General features: G+C 39.0%; 3 protein-coding genes and 1 pseudogene across 3 annotated transcripts; 2 read left to right on the top strand and 2 right to left on the bottom strand.

The window, feature by feature from the left end:
• Positions 1-221: 221 nt before the first annotated feature.
• On the bottom strand, positions 222-2,886 carry LOC115013369 (betaine--homocysteine S-methyltransferase 1-like; annotated as a pseudogene).
• Positions 2,887-3,905: 1,019 nt separating this feature from the next.
• On the bottom strand, positions 3,906-9,837 carry LOC115013368 (betaine--homocysteine S-methyltransferase 1-like). Its single transcript, XM_029439606.1, has 8 exons — positions 9,656-9,837; positions 8,797-8,929; positions 8,073-8,185; positions 7,771-7,962; positions 7,524-7,671; positions 7,240-7,422; positions 4,619-4,847; positions 3,906-4,433 (listed from the first exon to the last, which is right to left on the bottom strand). Exons 1-8 carry the CDS (start codon positions 9,674-9,676, stop codon positions 4,316-4,318), a joined length of 1,137 nt encoding a protein of 378 aa, XP_029295466.1. The 5' UTR covers positions 9,677-9,837; the 3' UTR covers positions 3,906-4,315.
• A 590-nt stretch (positions 9,838-10,427) lies between these two features.
• On the top strand, positions 10,428-14,044 carry cenph (centromere protein H). The gene is made up of 10 exons (XM_029439373.1): positions 10,428-10,708; positions 10,993-11,128; positions 11,318-11,373; positions 11,459-11,504; positions 11,619-11,687; positions 11,817-11,873; positions 11,963-12,026; positions 13,426-13,477; positions 13,616-13,776; positions 13,883-14,044. Exons 2-10 carry the CDS (start codon positions 11,013-11,015, stop codon positions 13,973-13,975), a joined length of 714 nt encoding a protein of 237 aa, XP_029295233.1. The 5' UTR covers positions 10,428-10,708; positions 10,993-11,012; the 3' UTR covers positions 13,976-14,044.
• A 60-nt stretch (positions 14,045-14,104) lies between these two features.
• Positions 14,105-19,178, top strand: dimt1l (DIM1 dimethyladenosine transferase 1-like (S. cerevisiae)). The gene is made up of 12 exons (XM_029439372.1): positions 14,105-14,318; positions 15,066-15,139; positions 15,286-15,372; positions 15,684-15,745; positions 15,852-15,945; positions 16,040-16,089; positions 16,183-16,306; positions 17,148-17,240; positions 17,333-17,397; positions 17,482-17,545; positions 17,663-17,769; positions 17,862-19,178. The coding sequence occupies exons 1-12, from the start codon at positions 14,261-14,263 to the stop codon at positions 17,902-17,904; spliced, it is 921 nt and encodes a 306-aa protein (XP_029295232.1). The 5' UTR covers positions 14,105-14,260; the 3' UTR covers positions 17,905-19,178.
• Positions 19,179-19,229: the final 51 nt, after the last annotated feature.

Genomic DNA, 19,229 nt, shown 5'->3' with positions numbered 1-19,229 from the left:
AAGTCAGGTAACTGTCTCCTCACTTAACCTGACATTTGCCCTAATTCAGTGTTATATAACATTGCAGGCTGATAATGAGTAACGCGTGTAAACCATGTGTTAGAGAGGCATAGAAAAAGAGAGGAGACTTTGCCCCATGCCTTCATATATGCTCAAATTGTATTGTCTTGCATTCAGTGATTTGAAGACAAACAGAAACAGCACCATTACTTTTTAACAATTTTTTAATTTTCTTTAAAATTCTTTAAAAAACGTTATTAGAGTTTCTTTAAGCTAAAACACTTAGCGGCACATTTTCAGCAATCTAACAACAAATATGACGGACTTGTGAAGATGTTTTAAAAATAATAAATGTGATTAAAATGACAATGTTTGTTTTTTATGTGAAATTTGATATAAACTTTAGAGATAAATGTTAAAATCTAAACAGACTTATGGAATACAGCAGAGTCGAATTCTACAATACAGAATATTGCACAGTAGAGACAGGTGATTGCTTTTGATGTTTGATTCCAGCTGTTGATGATCATTCCCCCTATTCATCAGCTGGTGTGCCCATGGAAGGGCATTTGGGACGTCCAGAAGCAGGCAAAAGGTTTTCCCAGTACTCCCGACAAAACCTAAAACAAATCAAATTATGGTAATTTAGTTGGTTGTAGATCAACACTTCTGCAGAGCAGAAACACACATTTTCCCCTCTTATTGTATCTTCTCTGTTAAATAAAATCTTTTTTGATGTCACCTTATACAACTGTTTGCTGTGTTTTTTCAGCATTGTGTCTAATTAGAAAAGAGCAGCAACTGTTCTGCTCAGTGTTACCTGGCTCTGACCCAGGGCTTAGTGTGCATCTCCAGAGCAGCTCCCCAGAGTCCGTGCTTCTCTGAAGCTGGTGGGAGGAATCCTCTCTCAGTGGCCATCTCTTCTGCTATAGCTCTGATGTGGTAGGGCTCAAATCCACAGCAGCCACCAATGTAGCGAATTCCAGCATTGTAAGCCTCTCTGGCGTATTTATGCATGTCCCAGCGGGTCATTGCCCTGGTCTCCAGTGCTGAGAGGAGAGTCAAATATTTTATTAATTTGGTTATATCAAGGCTCTCTTCAAACTGCATGTATCGGAAGTCTAAAAATGTAGCACAACATTTTATTTTCATCCTACACAAAAGAAAATGCTGACCAAAAGGGAACTCAGGTAGCGAGACGTATCCACCGAGGTTGCACTCAGGTGTGTGAAAGCCCAGCGGCTGGATCATGAGATGGGCTTTGAGACCAGCCTTCTCTAATCCCAGCTTTCATCAACTTCACTGTACGAACGCACGTCAGAGGGTCCAAGTGGCAATTTATTCCAACAATGTCAGCTCCTGCACGTGAACACATACGACATAAAACATATTCAGATTGTGCAGCTGTAACAGGTCAGACTTGTCAACTTGAAGTGCCTCATCACAGAAGGTCAGTGTACCTGCTTTGACCAGCCTGACAGCACACTCTCCAGGTGGGACTCCGTGCATGTCTCCGTGAGGCGAGATGCAGAGTGTTGCACCCACTGGTTTACCGCTGGTCTTCAGCACCTCCACCGCCCACACCGCCTCCTCCACATGCTCAAAGTACTGCAGACAGATATGACAGATATGACAATCAATAAAGCTTAGCTTAAAAAAAGAAGCAATATAAAAGAAAAACCCTGAAAGTATTTTACGTTGTACACATCTATTCCCCTCGGTAATAACTAAACAATTATTCCTCATACCTCCACTATAAAGAAATCAATGTCCTTCCTGAGGAAGTCATCCATCTGTTTCTTAAAGATGGCCTTGACCTCAGGCTCACTGTGACTCTTCACATAACAGGGAGTTTGGGAAACACCCCCAGCGACCAACGCATCACCCTCATTGGCTACCTCCCTGGCCAGGCCACAGGCTGCCTTATTGATCTGGGCCCCCTGCATCAGACAAGAGCAAATTGGACTATCAGATTGATCATTTTCATCATGTAAACAGAATAATGTTGTTTGATTGGTAAGGTTTTGTACTGACGGCAATGTTGGTGACATTGCCACTGATGTCCAGTTTGTCCTCACTGCAGTAGAAGGTAAAAGTCTGAATCACATTGGCTCCTGCTCTCAGGAACTCCCTGTGCAGCTGCCGCACTGACAAGAGACATAATGTATTATTATTATTAAGAGTATTGAGAAACTCGAAGGACATACACTATAAACATACAGACAGAGACTCCTTCCATTTTAATAAAATGGGCCAGGGGCATGGCTGGATTACCAACCAGGATATGCAGGGGCCACAAAAGTCTGTGGGGCTGCTTTTTCCCCCTGGGGCCCCTAACTGGTTAATTTTTGTTTTGGGCGGGGTTCATACCTGCTTCAGGATGTTCCACAGCAGCCTCAGGTGTCCAGTGTCCAGCCTTCACATATCCACGTCGCTCGAGCTGCATCACATAACCTCCATCTCGTACAACCACCTCCCCAGCATTTAGTCGCTCCAAAATACCCTGAATGTACACACACACACACACACACACACACACACACACACACGCACACACACGCAGCATTAACATTTAGCATTTTAGAAAAGTGCTCTTATGAAACATGTAATTTTCTCAGGTATTTTGAGCGACAAGACTGCACCTACCTACTAGAAGATAGTAACCAGTTTCACTAACTTCACTGCGTGTTAAACCTGGAGATTACTTTGTATGTTTCTTTTACTTACCCTCCTCTTGTTTTCCATCGTGGCAATGTCCCGGCTTGCAATCCTTGAAATAAATGGCAAAACCAAAGCTCGTTTGAGATGAATCAGGACTGCACAGGGATCACCAAGAGGATAGACACGCTAAACAAGTTGACTTGCACAGTGAGAGTTGAGGGCTGCTGTTGCTGTCAGAGGCAGTGTCATATAAACAGACAGCGGCACGTCCCCTTTTCTATGAAAGCAATCCGCATGCCCCGCTCCCCTAACCCTTTCTGCCATTCCTGTTACCGTTCCCTCGCACCTTATTTAACCCTCCTATTGTGTTCGTTTCTCCCCCCTTACTTTGGTGTTTCCGGACAAATTTGACCGGTCTGTTTTAACAGCTCTTACATCAACACAAAAATCCATTAAAAAATGTTTTTTTGTATTTTTGTAATGTAATTAACATTTATTGTAAAAGAACATTTTTTAATCAAAACATAGACCAAATTCACAGAACAGCAGAACATCAACAAGAATAGTGTGTGTGTGTGTGTGTGTGTGTGTGTGTGTGTGTGTGTGTGTGTGTGTGTGTGTGTGTGTGTGTGTGTGTGTGTGTGTGTGTGTGTGTGTGTGTGTGTGCGTTTGTGTATGTGATCTAGTGGATACACCATAGATGTAACAAAGTTGACTAAACCACTCAAAATTCAATGAAAGTGGTGATCAGCAATTGTATATGTTCAAAGGCCTACTGTGGAGAATATCATAAGCAATAAAATGTAAAACACAATATTTATGATTGATGAAAGTAGTAAATCGGTCAGATTTGAGCCGAACACAACAGGAGGAATATCAGCAAATGCAATGGCATAAAAAAAAAGATACATATCAATGTGTAGGAAAAAAGACTGTGGGGTTAAGGTTGTAAATAGTGTATACTCGTAACAATTAGATCAGGGATATACACATTAAATCAACGACAGATAAAGCATCAAAGCCTTTTTATCAACAGTGTCTGTAGTTCTACTGTGGTGTTAGAAATCCTTTAGATAAAGAGATGTTTTGCTCCAGAAAAGGTGCATATATGTATCATATTTGGCTAATGCATTTCATTTTACAAGGCAAGTTGGGCCACTTACCTATAGACCTAATATCTATATGCTTATAGAATATCAAATAGCCTATAGTAGTATATATAATTTTCTTTTACTATAAATGATTGAACAAGAGATATTCCTTTTTGTATTTAGTATGTGAATATTTCTTTGCACATGAATATTTTTAAGATTATAAGATTAATAATTAGTAAAAAGCCAACTGTGTACAATATATGTATAACTGGTTATTAAGTTTATGGATAGTGCATTCAGGTACAGAAAGAAGAAAGGAAGCCGCTGATTCACTGATGACCGAACACAAGGTATTGTATGTGTAATATGGCCGAGCGAACAGAGTGCCAACTAATACAGTGAAGTAATGAGAGGGGCCGTCTGAAACAGTACAAAGCATCTCACAGATCTCTGTACACAAAGAGATGGTTGATCAGATCCTTTATTGCCATTCTTGATATGAAAAAAGTGGATAATCAGATCAGAAATATAAAGAATACAGCAGTATGGTGTACAATAGATTATGTTGGTATGTTAGATTCCAGCTGTTTTTCATAATCATCGCCTGGTGTGCCCATGGAAGGGCATTTGGGACGTCCAGAAGCAGGCAAAAGGTTTTCCCAGTACTCTCGACGAGACCTAAGACACATTTTGGCAGATTAGTTATTTGTAAACCATCACTTTTGCAGAGTATTCACTTTCCTAATTCCTCTTTTGTTACAACTGTCACTCTGCCACCATCACATAATGCTGTTTTCATTCTGTTTAATGTATTTGTAGTAGATTCATTGTAATGCAGTAGCTTTGTTTCTGCTCAGTGTTACCTGGCTCTGACCCAGGGCTTAGTGTGCATCTCCAGAGCAGCTCCCCAGAGTCCGTGCTTCTCTGAAGCTGGTGGGAGGAATCCTCTCTCTGTGGCCATCTCTTCTGCTATAGCTCTGATGTGGTAGGGCTCAAATCCACAGCAGCCACCAATGTAGCGAATTCCAGCATTGTAAGCCTCTCTGGCGTATTTATGCATGTCCCAGCGGGTCATTGCCCTGGTCTCCAGTGCTGAGAGGAGAGTCAAATATTTAAGTCAGGGCATTTTTGTTATATCGATGCTCTATCCAAACTGCATATATGGGGAGCTCAATAAGGTAGCAATACATTAGCTCTATACTCACATACCTTACATGCTTATACTTTAATTAAAGTTCTATTATAGAGGTCTCCAGCTGCTTCTTTGGTTACTCAGTTACTCTGCTCACATTAGATTTTCCTTCACACGTGTATGGGTTATTAAGCAGGACCATTAAGTACATATTTAAAGGTGTAATATGTAACTTTTTAACCGCATTAAAATGTGTAAAAAACCTATGTTATATATTTTGTTGAGTTGTTGTTAGAAAGATATTCCTAATAACACCACGAAGTCAGGATTCAATTCAAATCAAATAAAAGGGTTTAATCTATATTCTTGCAAGAAGGAGCCGAGTTTATTCATGCAAAGGATGATCAAAACTCACACATATACAGGTTTCTAAAGTCTGCTGTGTTGCTCACCGGAGCAACTCTCCCAGCCTCAGTATTAAACCACATTTTGAAGATACAGTTTTTAGAACTTGTTCGCTTTTAAATATATATATGTGAGTGGCAGCTTAGCTCGCAGCCCATCCGAGACGTCCTTTGGCCCCAAATACCCTGGTAGAAACCGATTTTTAATGGGAAACCGCTTTATTCTGTATTTGTACCGGTTTGAATCACCCGGTTAATCTGTTTTAGTGTGTTAAAAACCTCCTAAACCAGTGTTACTCATTGCGCGGCTCGCGAGCCTCCTGCGGCTCGCCAAGCTTTAATTGGTGGCTCGCGTGGCAGTAGACTAAATAAAGGGGTGATAGATATGATTATGGAGTCAATACAGATATATGTCTGCTCTATTAGCCTACACATAATACAAATAATAGATAATAATAATTGATAAAAGATGCAAATATAGACTAGAAACAAGATATTTAAACTTGCTCAGCGGACACTGACTCACTGCGGAGTTGCCAGTTTTGGCGGTCTATCAGCACTACAATGGCGAATGTGCTCTTGGACGGGTAGATACATGGTGGGCTAGTATATAAATAAATAAACTTAAGCTCATTAAAAATATGTTAACATAAGCATGCTTATGAATATGGAAATTTCCTAAAAAATTATTTATATATCGCTAAATTTTAACATTTAAATTGGAGGATACTACGACCAACCTGGCACTTCATACTCGCGTTAGCTTGGCTCCGGTCTACTCGTTTCATCATTACATGCTAGTTAGCGTGTGTTTCTACAGACGTACAATGGGTCGATTTCTTATTAAATACTTGCACACCAGGTGAACAGAAACAAAGCGTGACAAATGAGGAAAATTAAGATTTGTCTTTGGAGCATCAAACCACAGTGGAGTCGAGCGGAAGATGCTGGAGATGTGGTTTGTAGACAGACAACAGCTGCTCCCGTTAAAAAAGAAAGGTACGAGCCATACAAGACGAGCAAAGAGAATTTCAAGACAAGTGGACAGAGGAACTTGTATTTATCTCCATGAGTTGAACCCTTCGTGCTTAATGTGCAAACAAACCCGCTCTGGTTTCAAGAGAAGTCATTTGGAGCCGCATTTCCAAACGACGCATCCAAAATTCAACGAAATTTACGCACCTGGAAGAGAAATTAGTAAAAAAGAAATAGAGCAGCTCTCTTCTTCTATTTCTGGACTACAAAGGCTCATACACAGCACAACTAATACAGCTGAACGATTATCTGAGGCATCTTTTCAGATCGCATGGATTTTGGCTCAGGCAAAAAAACCTTCTCAGACTCAAACATTGTGAAACTGCTTTTTGGCTTCAGCAGAAATATTGTTTGCAGAGTTTGACAACATCATCCCAGTATTAAACTAGTCCTGCTTTTATTGAATGCATTGGTTGGCTGCATTGCATATTGTATGTTCTGGGTGGGATGACAGATTAATAAACAGACGTGCTTTTTATGACTGGATGTAGCTTTTCATACTTTGTGGTAAAAGTGGCTCTCCTATTGACTTTGTCCAATCAGTGTGGCTCTCACGTAAAAAATAGTGAAAACCACTGTCCTAAACTATGTATTCATAGTTTAAGACAGTGGTCTTCACTATTTTTGAAGGAATACTAACCAGGAGAAGCTGACAACAATGACAGCAATGGTGGTGAAGACAACAACTCCCATGATCCCACGCTACTCCACGACGCCACCAAACTCCTTATTTTGTTAATGTTTTGATTGAGTTACATATTGTGTGTTTAATATTGTGATCTCTTTATAGTGTTACTACTTTTTTGTACCATCTGCATTTTGTAGTTTGCTGTTTAGTGCAAAAACAAACACATAGATTAGATTAATGTACTGGAATAACAATAATGTAAAAGAAATATATACAAATGCTCACCGAAGGGGTACTCAGGCAGGCTGGTGTATCCACCGAGGTTGCACTCAGGTGTGTGAAAGCCCAGCGGCTGGATCATGAGATGGGCTTTGAGACCAGCTTTCTCTAATCCCGCTTTCATCAACTTCACTGTACGAACGCACGTCAGAGGGTCCAAGTGGCAATTTATTCCAACAATGTCAGCTCCTGCACGTGAACACATACGACATAAAACATATTCAGATTGTGCAGCTGTAACAGGTCTGACTTGTCAACTTGAAGTGCCTCATCACAGAAGGTCAGTGTACCTGCTTTGACCAGCCTGACAGCACACTCTCCAGGTGGGACACCGCGCATGTCTCCGTGAGGCGAGATGCAGAGTGTTGCACCCACTGGTTTACCGCTGGTCTTCAGCACCTCCACCGCCCACACCGCCTCCTCCACATGATCAACAAACTGCAGGAGGGATGTGCATTGAATCATTAAACAACAAAAAATGAATTTATGCACATTACCATCTGTTGTACAGTTATTCCTCTTGGGTGCTGCTCATACCTCCACTATAAAGAAATCAATGTCCTTCCTGAGGAAGTCATCCATCTGCTTCTTATAAATGGCCTTGACCTCAGGCTCACTGTGACTCTTCACATAACAGGGAGTCTTAGACACACATCCAGCGACCAACGCGTCACCCTCATTGGCTACCTCCCTGGCCAGGTCACAGGCTGCCTCATTGATCTGGGCCCCCTGCATCAGACAAGAGCAAATTGTGATACCAGACTGATGTGAGAATAATTTTCACCGGTTAAAGTGGGGTAGGGAAGATGAGGATGTTATTAGTTTTTTTGTTCACTGACGGTAATGTTGGTGACATTGCCACTGATGTCCAGTTTGTCCTCACTGCAGTAGAAGGTAAAAGTCTGAATCACATTGGCTCCTGCTCTCAGGAACTCCCTGTGCAGCTGCCGCACTGACAAGAGACATAGAAAGAGGCTTTAATGGAAAACACAAAGACATTGTATGCAAATAAAACAATGTGCTTTATAAGAGTCCACTCATTTCATATTAATAAATGGTTATGTGGACAATAACTAAGTACATTTACTCAAGCACAATCTAGAGGTATGTTACCTGAGTATTTCCATTTCCTGCTACTTTATACATCTACTCCACTACAATTCAGTGGCAGAGATTTTACTTTACTCCCCTTCCTTTATTTCATTACTTTAGTTACTTTGAAGATTCACATTTAAATGCAAATACAAAATATAACAACAAATAATTAATCATGTATTATTGTAGGTTAAGATAAACTGTATTAATCCCTTGGTGAAATTCCCAGGCGACTCCGCAGTATGTATAGCACATAATCAATAATTATAATCCAATTTTATAATATATATTATTCTTAAATGGGCCACTTGCAGAGTGAGTACTTTTACTTTTTGTACTTTAAGTATACTGATGCTAATACTTTTACTTAAGTAAACAATTTGAATGCAGGATTTTACTTGTAACAGAGTATTACACTGTGGTATTACTACTTTTAAATATCTGAGTACTTCGTCCACCACTGGGTACCTGCTTCAGGATGTTCCACAGCAGCCTCAGGTGTCCAGTGTCCAGCCTTCACATAGCCACGTCGTTCTAGCTGCAGTACATAACCTCCGTCTCCTACAACCACCTCCCCAGCATTTAGTCGCTCCAAGATACCCTGAGTGCACGCACACACACACACACACACACACACACACACACACACACACACACACACACACACACACACACACATACAGGTATATTAATACACAGTGATCAATTAATACACTCAGTTATGACATGCCAAGTACACTACACTCACTTGAAATTAGGTTTTACCGGCTTCCTGATTATATTTTTTTACAATGTTGAGCTGAATTCATCATCTAACACATAATCAGTAATATCTTTGTTTTTTTTTACTGAAATGTCCATGCACACACTGGACAGACAACATCACTTAAAATGAGTAAACCATGTCTCTTCCTTCTGTTACATAATTATGCTAAAATCAATTTAGCCCAAATAAAATCACAGTATCAATCAAAGTATCACAGTGCAGTAAAAGTCTGATAAATATCCACAGCTAACATCATCTAGTCTATAATTATCATTTAAATTATATATATTATTTATTGAACAGGTCTATTATAATGGAGAAGACCACACACTGCTCACGGCTGTCATGGTGCTTACAGTGCTGCCTGTTAACTTTTTAGGCTACTGCATTCATGTTGTATGGATTTAATGGTGACTATTTCCATTGATCAGAAATCTTCGGAATGCTGTCTAAATAAAACGTTCAGGTTATGGACAGTAGTGAAAGACAATGCTAAAAATTCATACAGACAGATTTATCGGCCGACGTGCACAGAACAGGCTTCGCAAGACCGACTCATACCCTTCTCTTTTTGCTCTCCATGGTCGACAAAATCGCTGTGCACCCGTCAGAAACAGCCCTGCGTAATCTTCCAGTCACTGAAATGCACAGTAATCTCACGAGATTGCGGAAATCATATTAAACCAAACACTGCAGTGAACCTTGAGCAGGGTCGCAACCGCAGTTACGACTGTCGCTATTTTATTTTAATTGTAGGGTTTTCGCCTAAATAATTCTCACATGTAAACTGATGAGAGTATAAACTCAACATAGCCTATTCCGTCATAGTTTTTAATTTAGTGAAATGAAAAAAATCCGCCAGTCCGAGACTCGAAGACATTTAAAGACATATATACAAATACTGTGTTAAATAATACTTTGTGTCTGATATGTTTTTTTCCACCAAAAAACTTAATAAGATAAAGATAAAAATAATACTTTATTTGTGTACATATAATTATAGTCAATACAATAATATTGAAGAAGTTAATGCTGTTATTTCAGAATATTAGACTAGACAATGCAGATGCTGATATTGCAGAAAATCAATTCACAACATAAACTACAAATACATTTACATATAAACCGTCTACCAAACAAAAGACACGAATATACATTACTTATTAATCTACATTTGGACACAGTAAACCTCGTAAAAAAATTACTCATCTAATCTTAATCTATTTAGGTTAGGTAATAATTGTCTTTGAGTTTTCTACGTCAACGAATCTGCACTTCTTGCTCCCGGCCTACAGGGGGCGCTGCTATATTTGTTAGGAACATAGATGTGACGTCACTTCCTGGCGGGATTTCCATCTGAAAACAGACGTAAACAAAACAAGTGACCGATTTATATAACGGCGTTAATAACACAGTTCAACAATTGACTCGTGTGCTATTTTTTGGTCGACCTATGCTTCGTATGTGACATGCGCGGAAAGCATTTGTAAAGTTATTGTCAACATTTTACTAAACAGTAACTAGAAAGTGTAACTGTCAGAGAGGAGGAGGTTTATGTCGTCAGAATAACGTTTAATTTTAATTTACCGGCAACGTTAACCTCAATTAAACAAGGTAAGAGATTTTAACCCACCCTTGTTCGTTAATGTTCAGCAGTTTAGTTGATTTTGACTCCTGAATTTGTAGCATATCTATTATTATAAATGATGTTGCAATAGAAAGAGTTTATGAGAATACATTTCTGGATTCTTTTTTGCTTGGATATTAGTTTAATACATTAGCAAATGCAGCAACACAGAGGTAGTAATTCATTCGTTTGGTTAACAATACTACATTGGTTAAGCTCGTTGGATCAAACCCTGGTGATCTGACATATCTGAGTTGACTTGTCCCTCCAGGCACCTTCACTGTTTTTGTGATGGACCCATCTGACAACGTGGGGAACCTCAACCACATGGTGGAGGCTGTGGCACTGACTCCTGCTCCTGACTGCTCCACTGCACAGAAAGATACCTCACCTGCAGACATGCTGAGGTTCTCTCTCCACATCTGTTTGAACACTTCTATCATTATTCAGTTTACGATGACCGAGTGCTGTTTTGTTTTTGATGAATCACACCCCAACACCAGTGTTTAAACATCCACTTGCACCATGCACCCATGAAAGAACATTACCTGTTGTCATAAAACTAGAATCTTTTATTCTGAAATTACTGTTTTCAGAATAAAACAACAGATGTCCAACCAGTGCTTTGAGATTGCAGTACAGCTCCAAGCAGGTAAATGACAATGTGTGTTTTTTCCCATCATATTGAATTTTCATTAAGTGCACAAACAAAGCATTAATATAGTTTCCTGTAACAGGAAAAAGTAAGCGATCATGCAGCACATCTGAAGCTGAGAGAGACTTGTGAGTATTTGAAATTAACCGCTTAGTGTTGATCTAGAATTTAAACCAAATGTAAGATTAGAGTTGATTTCAAAATGTATATGGTTAACATATACTTTTTATTAAATGTTGCAGGTCAGGTTATGTCAATGAGCTGGAAAGAGTCAAGACGAATAATTTTAACAGCACATTGACACTACACAGGTAAACCGACGCCTTATCCTTTGTAACAAGTATTTTTTTCCCCACTATACATATATGTAGAAGTATAATAAATAAGTAGTAAACTTTAATTAACTTTGATAAATCATTGATTTAACTGGTGTCTTTCAGAATGCAGATGTGGCACGCTATCGGAGAAAAACTGAAACAGAATAATTCAGAGGCAGTGTAAGTCAATTTACAACATTTTGAAACAACTGATATACATTTATTTTTGATTATTTTAATGGTTGTGTCTTAACCTTTATGTTTCTCAGTGCCCTGAAAGCTGTGAGTGATCGCTGCATGGCTCTTTGTTCACAAATAAAACTACTTCAGCAGGTAAGCAGCCCCATCATTGTGTATATATTTAGTGTTGGTCTGTGATGATATTACTGTGTTTAAAACAACTGTATATATACACAATTGTTTTAGAGCTGTGCTTTGACGTTAGATGAAATAGTTCTGTGTTTGTGCTTTATGTTGTTTTGCTGTTGTCTGTGAGGGCCAAATTAGACGCATTGAAGGCTGCTTGTTTCTACAAGCCAGATCATTATGTGTGGTGGTCCAATAGGTATAGGGTGTATAATTAATATTAATATTAAATATTAAATATAAATGAATAATTCTTTAAAAAGGCACTGGAAATGGTTACTGTTAGTCCAGCATGTCATACTATTGATGAGCTTGTAATATCACTTTGTTTACAATTATTGTTCAGATTTGAGAGAACAAATTGACTCCTACAGCGGACAGTTTATGCATCCTTGCAAGTTAACTGCCACAGATGTGTGAATTATAATAGAAATATAGTTATGATAGGAAAATTGCTTTTAAAATGTATAAGAGATTTATGTGTAACAGGTTAACTCACCCTCTTCCTTGGGTGCCACAGCAACTCTCAGAAGTTATCAAGCGCAGTTGGCGGCTTACTTTAGCATCTGGAGACCCCCCAGATGATGCATCAGGAGACACCAGGGGCTTTATTGTGGCATCCCATCCAAGTCCAGCAGCAAACTTTATCTGTATATACTGTAAATGTTATATTGTTTTATAATAATCATTCAATCATTTTCTTTGTTCGATCATTCATTTCCATTCATAGGTAGTTTTCTAAATTAAATAATCCCTTTTCCAAATTAATAAATCGTATGTACAAAATAAATCCGTAAATTAAATACACAATATATTCATCATTATATATATTATTTATTTCAATTAATTTACATTTAATTTGTCAACAAGTCCATGCATCCATTTGCCGTTACTGCTGGGTCGAAGGGCGCCATTTTTCGTCAGAAAAAAACTTCTCTGGGCGCGCAATGAATCTTGGAGTACCTGAGGCCGTGAAGGATACATTAGATGTATCCTCCAAATCCGGCAAAAGAAGGCCAAATTGTCGGCTGCATTTGAAGGAGTTGCCGATGGGACACCCCTGTCGCGGCCGCTGTGACGTAATCGGTCTACAAAAGCAGCCTCCGAAGGCTGCAGCCCCTGAATTGAGACACAGCCTATAGCTGTGAAGAGTTATGAATGCTCCTCTTTATGACCTTATTCAAGACAGGATGCATTCTGGGAGTAGAGCAGGGGACTTAAGGTTTTGATGCTAGACTCATTGAACTGAAAAAAAATACACTGAAGTAAATTCAACAGAGGCTGATCTGTGAGGTTTTTTTTCTTTATTGAAAGTTCGATTCTATACATCAATAGTGTTCTGTAAAAAATGATGTTGCGTTAACAGGAGTCGAGAGATCTTCAAGCTGAAATCACAGAAATACAGAAGAAGAGGCTTGGTACGTTACATGGGTTACAACAAAAAAATACTATTTAGATTTTGATTTACCTTTTTCCACGGTCCACTTTGTTGACTATTTTGTGTGTGTGTGTGTGTGTGTGTGTGTGTGTGTGTGTGTGTGTGTATGTATGTGTAGAGATGAAGCGGCTCACACATGAGAAAATGAAAGCGATGGAAGACTTGATGTCAAAGAAAGAGCTCCCAGATACAGAGAAGTACAAAGCTGCGTTGGAGAAAGGCCAGGCGAACTTGGAAAAATACAAAACGATGACCGTCATGACACAGAACGTCCTCAGGGTAAATGAATTGTACTGATTATCTGTTGGTACAATGTTTAAAAATGGCTAATGCCTACAATGACATTTGCAGCTGTTGTATTAATATTGGAAATGTTTCTCCTCAGGGCATCCTCTTGGCCTGTAAAGTCAACTGGTTGGATGATCCCAAACTTCGAAACATTGCCATGACGCTGGAGGAATTTCCCATCTCTGACTAGGCGGTTAAATAATTGTTCTTGTATGTATATGTCTGTATTGTATTGTCAAATAAATAATCAATAAAACAGTATCATGATTCATTTGTTAAAGCAGTATAGGTGACGTACAGCAGCCACTAGAGGGCGAAACAGGAGGACAGAAAATACTTTAGCCCTACAGCACATCCTGTCAGCGAAGAAGAAAAGGAGGCTACACGTGTTTACTGCGCCCAGACAGATATCTTTTTGATTAACTGTTTTAAATTTGGATTTCTGCATCTTTAATCGGAATAAAACGAAGACAAAATGCCGAAGGTCAGGCCGGAGAAGAAAAGCAGGCAGCACCAAGAGGTCAAGAACCAAGGTATGTTTCTCCAAGCAAGAGGTTAGCGTTAGCATGATAGCAAACATCACTGTCAGCTGCTGAAGAAAAGGGCTTTAAAGTTCGTCCTCGTATCGCCACAACAAATATGTATAGCACTTTTCATGTCTGTTAACGTACCAGTGCTGAAGACCACACATTAATGAGAGATGAAGGTGTCACCTGTGTTAACAATACATATTTACGTGAGTTATTGACGCTTATAATTAAGTTTTGTCAGACTAACGCCAAACTCAATTCAGAAAATCGCTATTTAAGGTGACTCGACTTAAATGAAAATACACAAACGCATACACTGCATTGTATAAGATACTTGTTGAATTTTTGAGTGTCTTTGTGTTATTTCGGCATACAAAGTGTACACCAAATAACTATTTAATGTCAGAAGTCAGTAAGTAACTAATTAAGTAACGTTATGGCCAAGTTTTGTTTTCTATAATAGTTGTATCTTGAATTGAAAATTAGCTCTATATAAATACCAAATCATGTTTTTCGAAATATTATTTCACCCATTAAACGGTAGGCCAACAAAACAACTATTCTGATCCCCAGGTTTCACTGTTATACATAAACATTGTTATGAAATGTTGACTCCTGGGACAAAACCTTTTAATATAATTACATCATCCAAGAGCACTTGACATACAATTGAATATAATAATATAAATTGCTTTTTTCATTAACATCACACAAGCCCAGTACAAAGTGTACCTATATTGTCTGTTGCAGGGATTATGTTCAACACCGGGATCGGTCAGCACATCCTGAAGAATCCATTGGTGGTCAATGGGATCATTGAGAAGGTACGCTGTACTGGTGCACTCTGGTACTGAGAAGTTAATGTACAGTCCATGTTTGACACACATGCACAAGCATATTGTAAACAAAGACTGTTGACAGATGATGATGCACAGTGTTCCTTAACCATGGTTGTGGCTATATTATTCAGGCTGCCCTGAGGCCGACGGATGTGGTTCTGGAGGTGGGACCTGGTACTGGTAACATGACGGTGAAACTGCTGGAAAAAGCCAAGAAGGTAAGAAGTCAAGTACATTTTATTTATATACCCCAAAATCAGAAATCGCGCATTTGCCTCGGGAGCTTTATAATCTGTACAACATACGACATCCTCTGTCCTTTTTTTTTTTTTATCCTTTCTTTGGTAACCCATACCTCATTAAATGTTGTTTTCCATCTTTTGTTTTTATTTCTTCAGTTTGAGAACTTTTCCACTCCTACATCATTTTAACAATTATCTCCATCTTACATTTTTCATACACCTTCTTCTGTTGTGAAAATAATTGTTTGTCAATCATAACAGAAATTGCTTCTTTTTTTTTCTTGCAGGTCGTGGCCTGTGAGTTGGACGGCAGATTAGTGGCTGAACTTCAGAAAAGAGTACAGTGCACGTGAGTGGAGACAGAAGCCCTGTGCCCCCACATACATATGCATAGTATCTGCAATAAATAAAAGTGATTACATGATCTAATAAAAGAACATTGCGTTTTCCGACAGACCCATGCAGGCCAAACTTCAAATATTAATTGGAGATGTCCTAAAAACAGAATTGCCTTTCTTTGACGTCTGTGTGGCTAATTTACCTTACCAGGTAAAGACACGTTTCCGCCACACTGCACCAGTTGATTGAGTGTCATTCAATACAATCATTCAATTAATCTCAAACTTGACTCTTAATTGTGCAGATTTCGTCACCGTTTGTCTTCAAGCTCCTGCTGCATCGACCTTTCTTCAGGTAAGAAATAATCGGAGGCCCTCTCAGTTTTAAACTGTTTGTAGGTCCACGTTGAGCATCCGGCAACTCAGTTGTGTTTTTGCTTTTGCTCAGGTGTGCCGTTTTGATGTTCCAGAGAGAGTTTGCCATGCGACTTGTCGCCAAACCTGGAGACAAGCTGTTCTGCAGACTGTCCATCAACACACAGCTACTGGCCCGTGTCGACCATCTCATGAAGGTGTGCACTCTGAAGTTTGTCTAACATGCTCACAGCGCCTCTAGGGAACAGAAACATCATCACAGGCGTCTTTAGTAGGGCTGATCAGAATTTAAACAAAAGAATGTACATGCAAAGCTTCTATTGAGGTTTTCATCATATTTTATGACGACACCACCCTAAAGAAATGGGAGGGAAATTAGATTTGTTGTTATTGTGGTGGTATAAATGTAATTTATGGTGCTGTTAGATTGTTTTTGAAAGACTAAATGCCAAAGAATATGGATTGAAGTAGAATACTCCTTACATTTGTGTGTGTGTGTGTGTGTCACCTGCGAAGCCCCGCCCTTCGCAAAACGGAGAGAATGTGAATGTGCAAAGTAGACAGTACAAACGGAAACGTGCAAATATATTAGATCAATAACATAAGCAGTTTAGTTTATTTAATAAAAGAGCACCTGTCAATGTGAATAATAAAAATAAAAAAAATCGAGAAAAAAACACCTTGAATTTCAGATGGGGCGCGGGGCTCCGTTGGCGGGGCTCCGTTGGCGGGGCTCCGTTGGCGGGGCGCAGCGCCCCTCCAAGACAATGGCAGGGGAAACACTGATATTACTAATGATATTAGTGTAGCCTAATCTGTATCTCTAACTGCAGAAATACTGAGTTTAAACAGAATAAATAGACATTCAAAATAAAAGCTGCGCAGTATTGAATGTTGATGTTAAATTTAAATGTATGTTTGAATGAAGCTTCAAACTATTCGATACAGCCCTCGTCTTTTACATGTTTAACTCTCATCAAGATTTTTTCGGTGTTGCAACAACTGTTTCTGAATGTGGATGTATCTTCACTTGATCAGGTCGGGAAGAATAATTTCCGTCCACCTCCAAAAGTCGAGTCAAGTGTTGTCAGGATAGAACCGAAAAATCCTCCTCCTCCAGTTAACTTCCAGGTGAGGTTTGACTCCAATAACACTTAATTCTGTGAAAACAGGGAGATAAAATGTAAATATTTAACGTTGTGTTTTTCTTTTCTCCTGAAAAGGAATGGGATGGCCTGGTCAGAATAGGCTTTGTAAGGAAAAACAAAACCCTAAATGCAGCTTTCAAGTAAGTACCTGCTTCCTGACACTGTCATCCTGATACAAGTCTTGTGGAAAACAACAGGTGATCATGTTCATTCATATTTTCCAGGTCCAATGCGGTAGAACAGCTGTTGGAAAAGAACTACAGAATTCACTGCTCTGTACACAATGTGGTACGTCATAGCGTAGTTTTTCGGTCATGTTGGACTCTCAAGTGTTTTGAAACTGTATTTTTTTAAGATCCCGCCTCAGCCACGTCAAATCTAAAGTCTTATGCTTCACCTTGACAGGAAGTCCCAGCTGACTTCAGCATCACCAAGAAGATTGAGAGTGTTTTGCAGGAGGTTGGGTTCAGTGAGAAGAGAGCCAGGTCCATGGACATTGACGACTTCATGGTGTAAGTTGAACATCTACCTATTTATTTGTGATTCATTTGAATCTACTAAAATAAATATGTGCTCTGACGTGTTGTGTTTTCTTCATCCTCAGGCTGCTTCATGCATTCAACTCTGCAGGGATCCACTTTTCTTAAATGGCAGAAGAAACTGAGGAGAACTATTACTCTTATATCGTTATGATGAGAGGGGAGAAGTTAGCGTTCAGATGAGTGGAAAGAAATGGATTGTCTGATCTTTCCTCTGCTGGAGCTTTGCGGACCTGAATTTCCTGACCCAAATGAAATGTGTAAACAATATTGGAGGACACATAAGAGCTCATATTGAGTGTGCTGTTTTACCCTTATGAGTGTAGATGAAGTGTCACTTGGCATGCATGGGCAGCTTTTGGCAGATGGAAGATGGATAAACCCTCTTGGTTGTATGAGGGCCTGCCACTGTGTGTGAGAGTTTGTCATTTATTGAAAATAATCTCTAATGGATGATTTCTTTTTTTTATTTAATCTACATTACAAAAAAATTACCTTCTTGTGGAAAAGGTAAATCTTTAACAAATGTATATTTGAGTGTGCAGTCTCTTAAAAATTAATTAAGATCGTCCACAGGTTTTCTTTCTATGTGACACTTTTAGTAAGTCTGTGGAACACCGTCTGACTGAATGGTTCTGCAGACTAAGGTTGCAACTATTGATTACTTCAATTCATTTTAAATGAATGATTGTCAAGTCAAAATGCCATCACAATTTCTGAGGTGCAAAGATATTACATTTACAATAATGAGACTGAAAAGTAGCAAATATCACATTTTACAAACTAGCAAATGATTTGCATGCCTTTTGGTAAATTACTTCTGCGATTAATAAATGTGTTTAGAAAAAGCCGTTACTAGTGCTTCCGGTGAGACCCTTTCAAAATAAAACTCGTGTAGAAATTAAGCATTTATCCAAACAAAGATAGGGCCGAAATGAAGTGTTATTTGCTACCAAGAAGCGGGAGATTTTAAACAAAGCCAGGCAAGGGTTGAAATAAAATAGCTGGGAGGATGACGATGCACTAAGCCTTTTTAACCCGTTCATTGTTTCAAAAGATTTGAGAGATAATTAGACATCTGCTGGCCAACCTCTGTATTGACATTTTACGGCAGTGGACATGTCACTTGTTACATACTGTGTGATAACTCAAACTACACTTAATTGTTCAGATGTCCAGCCTTTCAGGTAAGAAACAGCTGTTTGTATGATTTTTACAGCTATTATGTGTCAAATACTTCTGGAGGGTCACTTAATGTAAAGCAGGAAGCAGCTGTCACCATGGATACAGATACATTGCTTCCCTAGCTGCTGTCATTATTTGGTGTTTCTCTGAATACAAAACTAAAATACTGAGTAATGCTACAAGATACATTTTTCACATTTGAGTTCACCAAGGAATGTGAGGTTTTACCAACATGAACTCTAAGAATG

The sequence above is a fragment of the Cottoperca gobio genome, chromosome 9 (assembly GCF_900634415.1).
Source record: "Cottoperca gobio chromosome 9, fCotGob3.1, whole genome shotgun sequence".
Lineage (NCBI taxonomy): Eukaryota > Metazoa > Chordata > Actinopteri > Perciformes > Bovichtidae > Cottoperca > Cottoperca gobio.
The sequence above is the reverse complement of the archived record's forward strand: the minus strand, read 5'-3'. Positions and strand labels throughout refer to the sequence as shown.

Coding starts and splice junctions, on each gene's coding strand:
- LOC115013368 (XM_029439606.1), bottom strand. CDS start 9,676: ATGGAGAGCAAAAAGAGAAGG. Junction 7,672..7,770: donor TTGATTTCTTTATAGTGGAG/GTATGAGCAGCA, acceptor TCCCTCCTGCAG/TTTGTTGATCATGTGGAGGA. Junction 4,434..4,618: donor AAGCCCTGGGTCAGAGCCAG/GTAACACTGAGC, acceptor AATGTGTCTTAG/GTCTCGTCGAGAGTACTGGG.
- cenph (XM_029439373.1), top strand. CDS start 11,013: ATGGACCCATCTGACAACGTGGGGAACCTCAACCACATGGTGGAGGCT. Junction 11,374..11,458: donor TGCAGTACAGCTCCAAGCAG/GTAAATGACAAT, acceptor TTCCTGTAACAG/GAAAAAGTAAGCGATCATGC. Junction 11,505..11,618: donor TCTGAAGCTGAGAGAGACTT/GTGAGTATTTGA, acceptor TAAATGTTGCAG/GTCAGGTTATGTCAATGAGC.
- dimt1l (XM_029439372.1), top strand. CDS start 14,261: ATGCCGAAGGTCAGGCCGGAGAAGAAAAGCAGGCAGCACCAAGAGGTC. Junction 15,140..15,285: donor TCAATGGGATCATTGAGAAG/GTACGCTGTACT, acceptor TATATTATTCAG/GCTGCCCTGAGGCCGACGGA. Junction 15,746..15,851: donor CAGAAAAGAGTACAGTGCAC/GTGAGTGGAGAC, acceptor GTTTTCCGACAG/ACCCATGCAGGCCAAACTTC.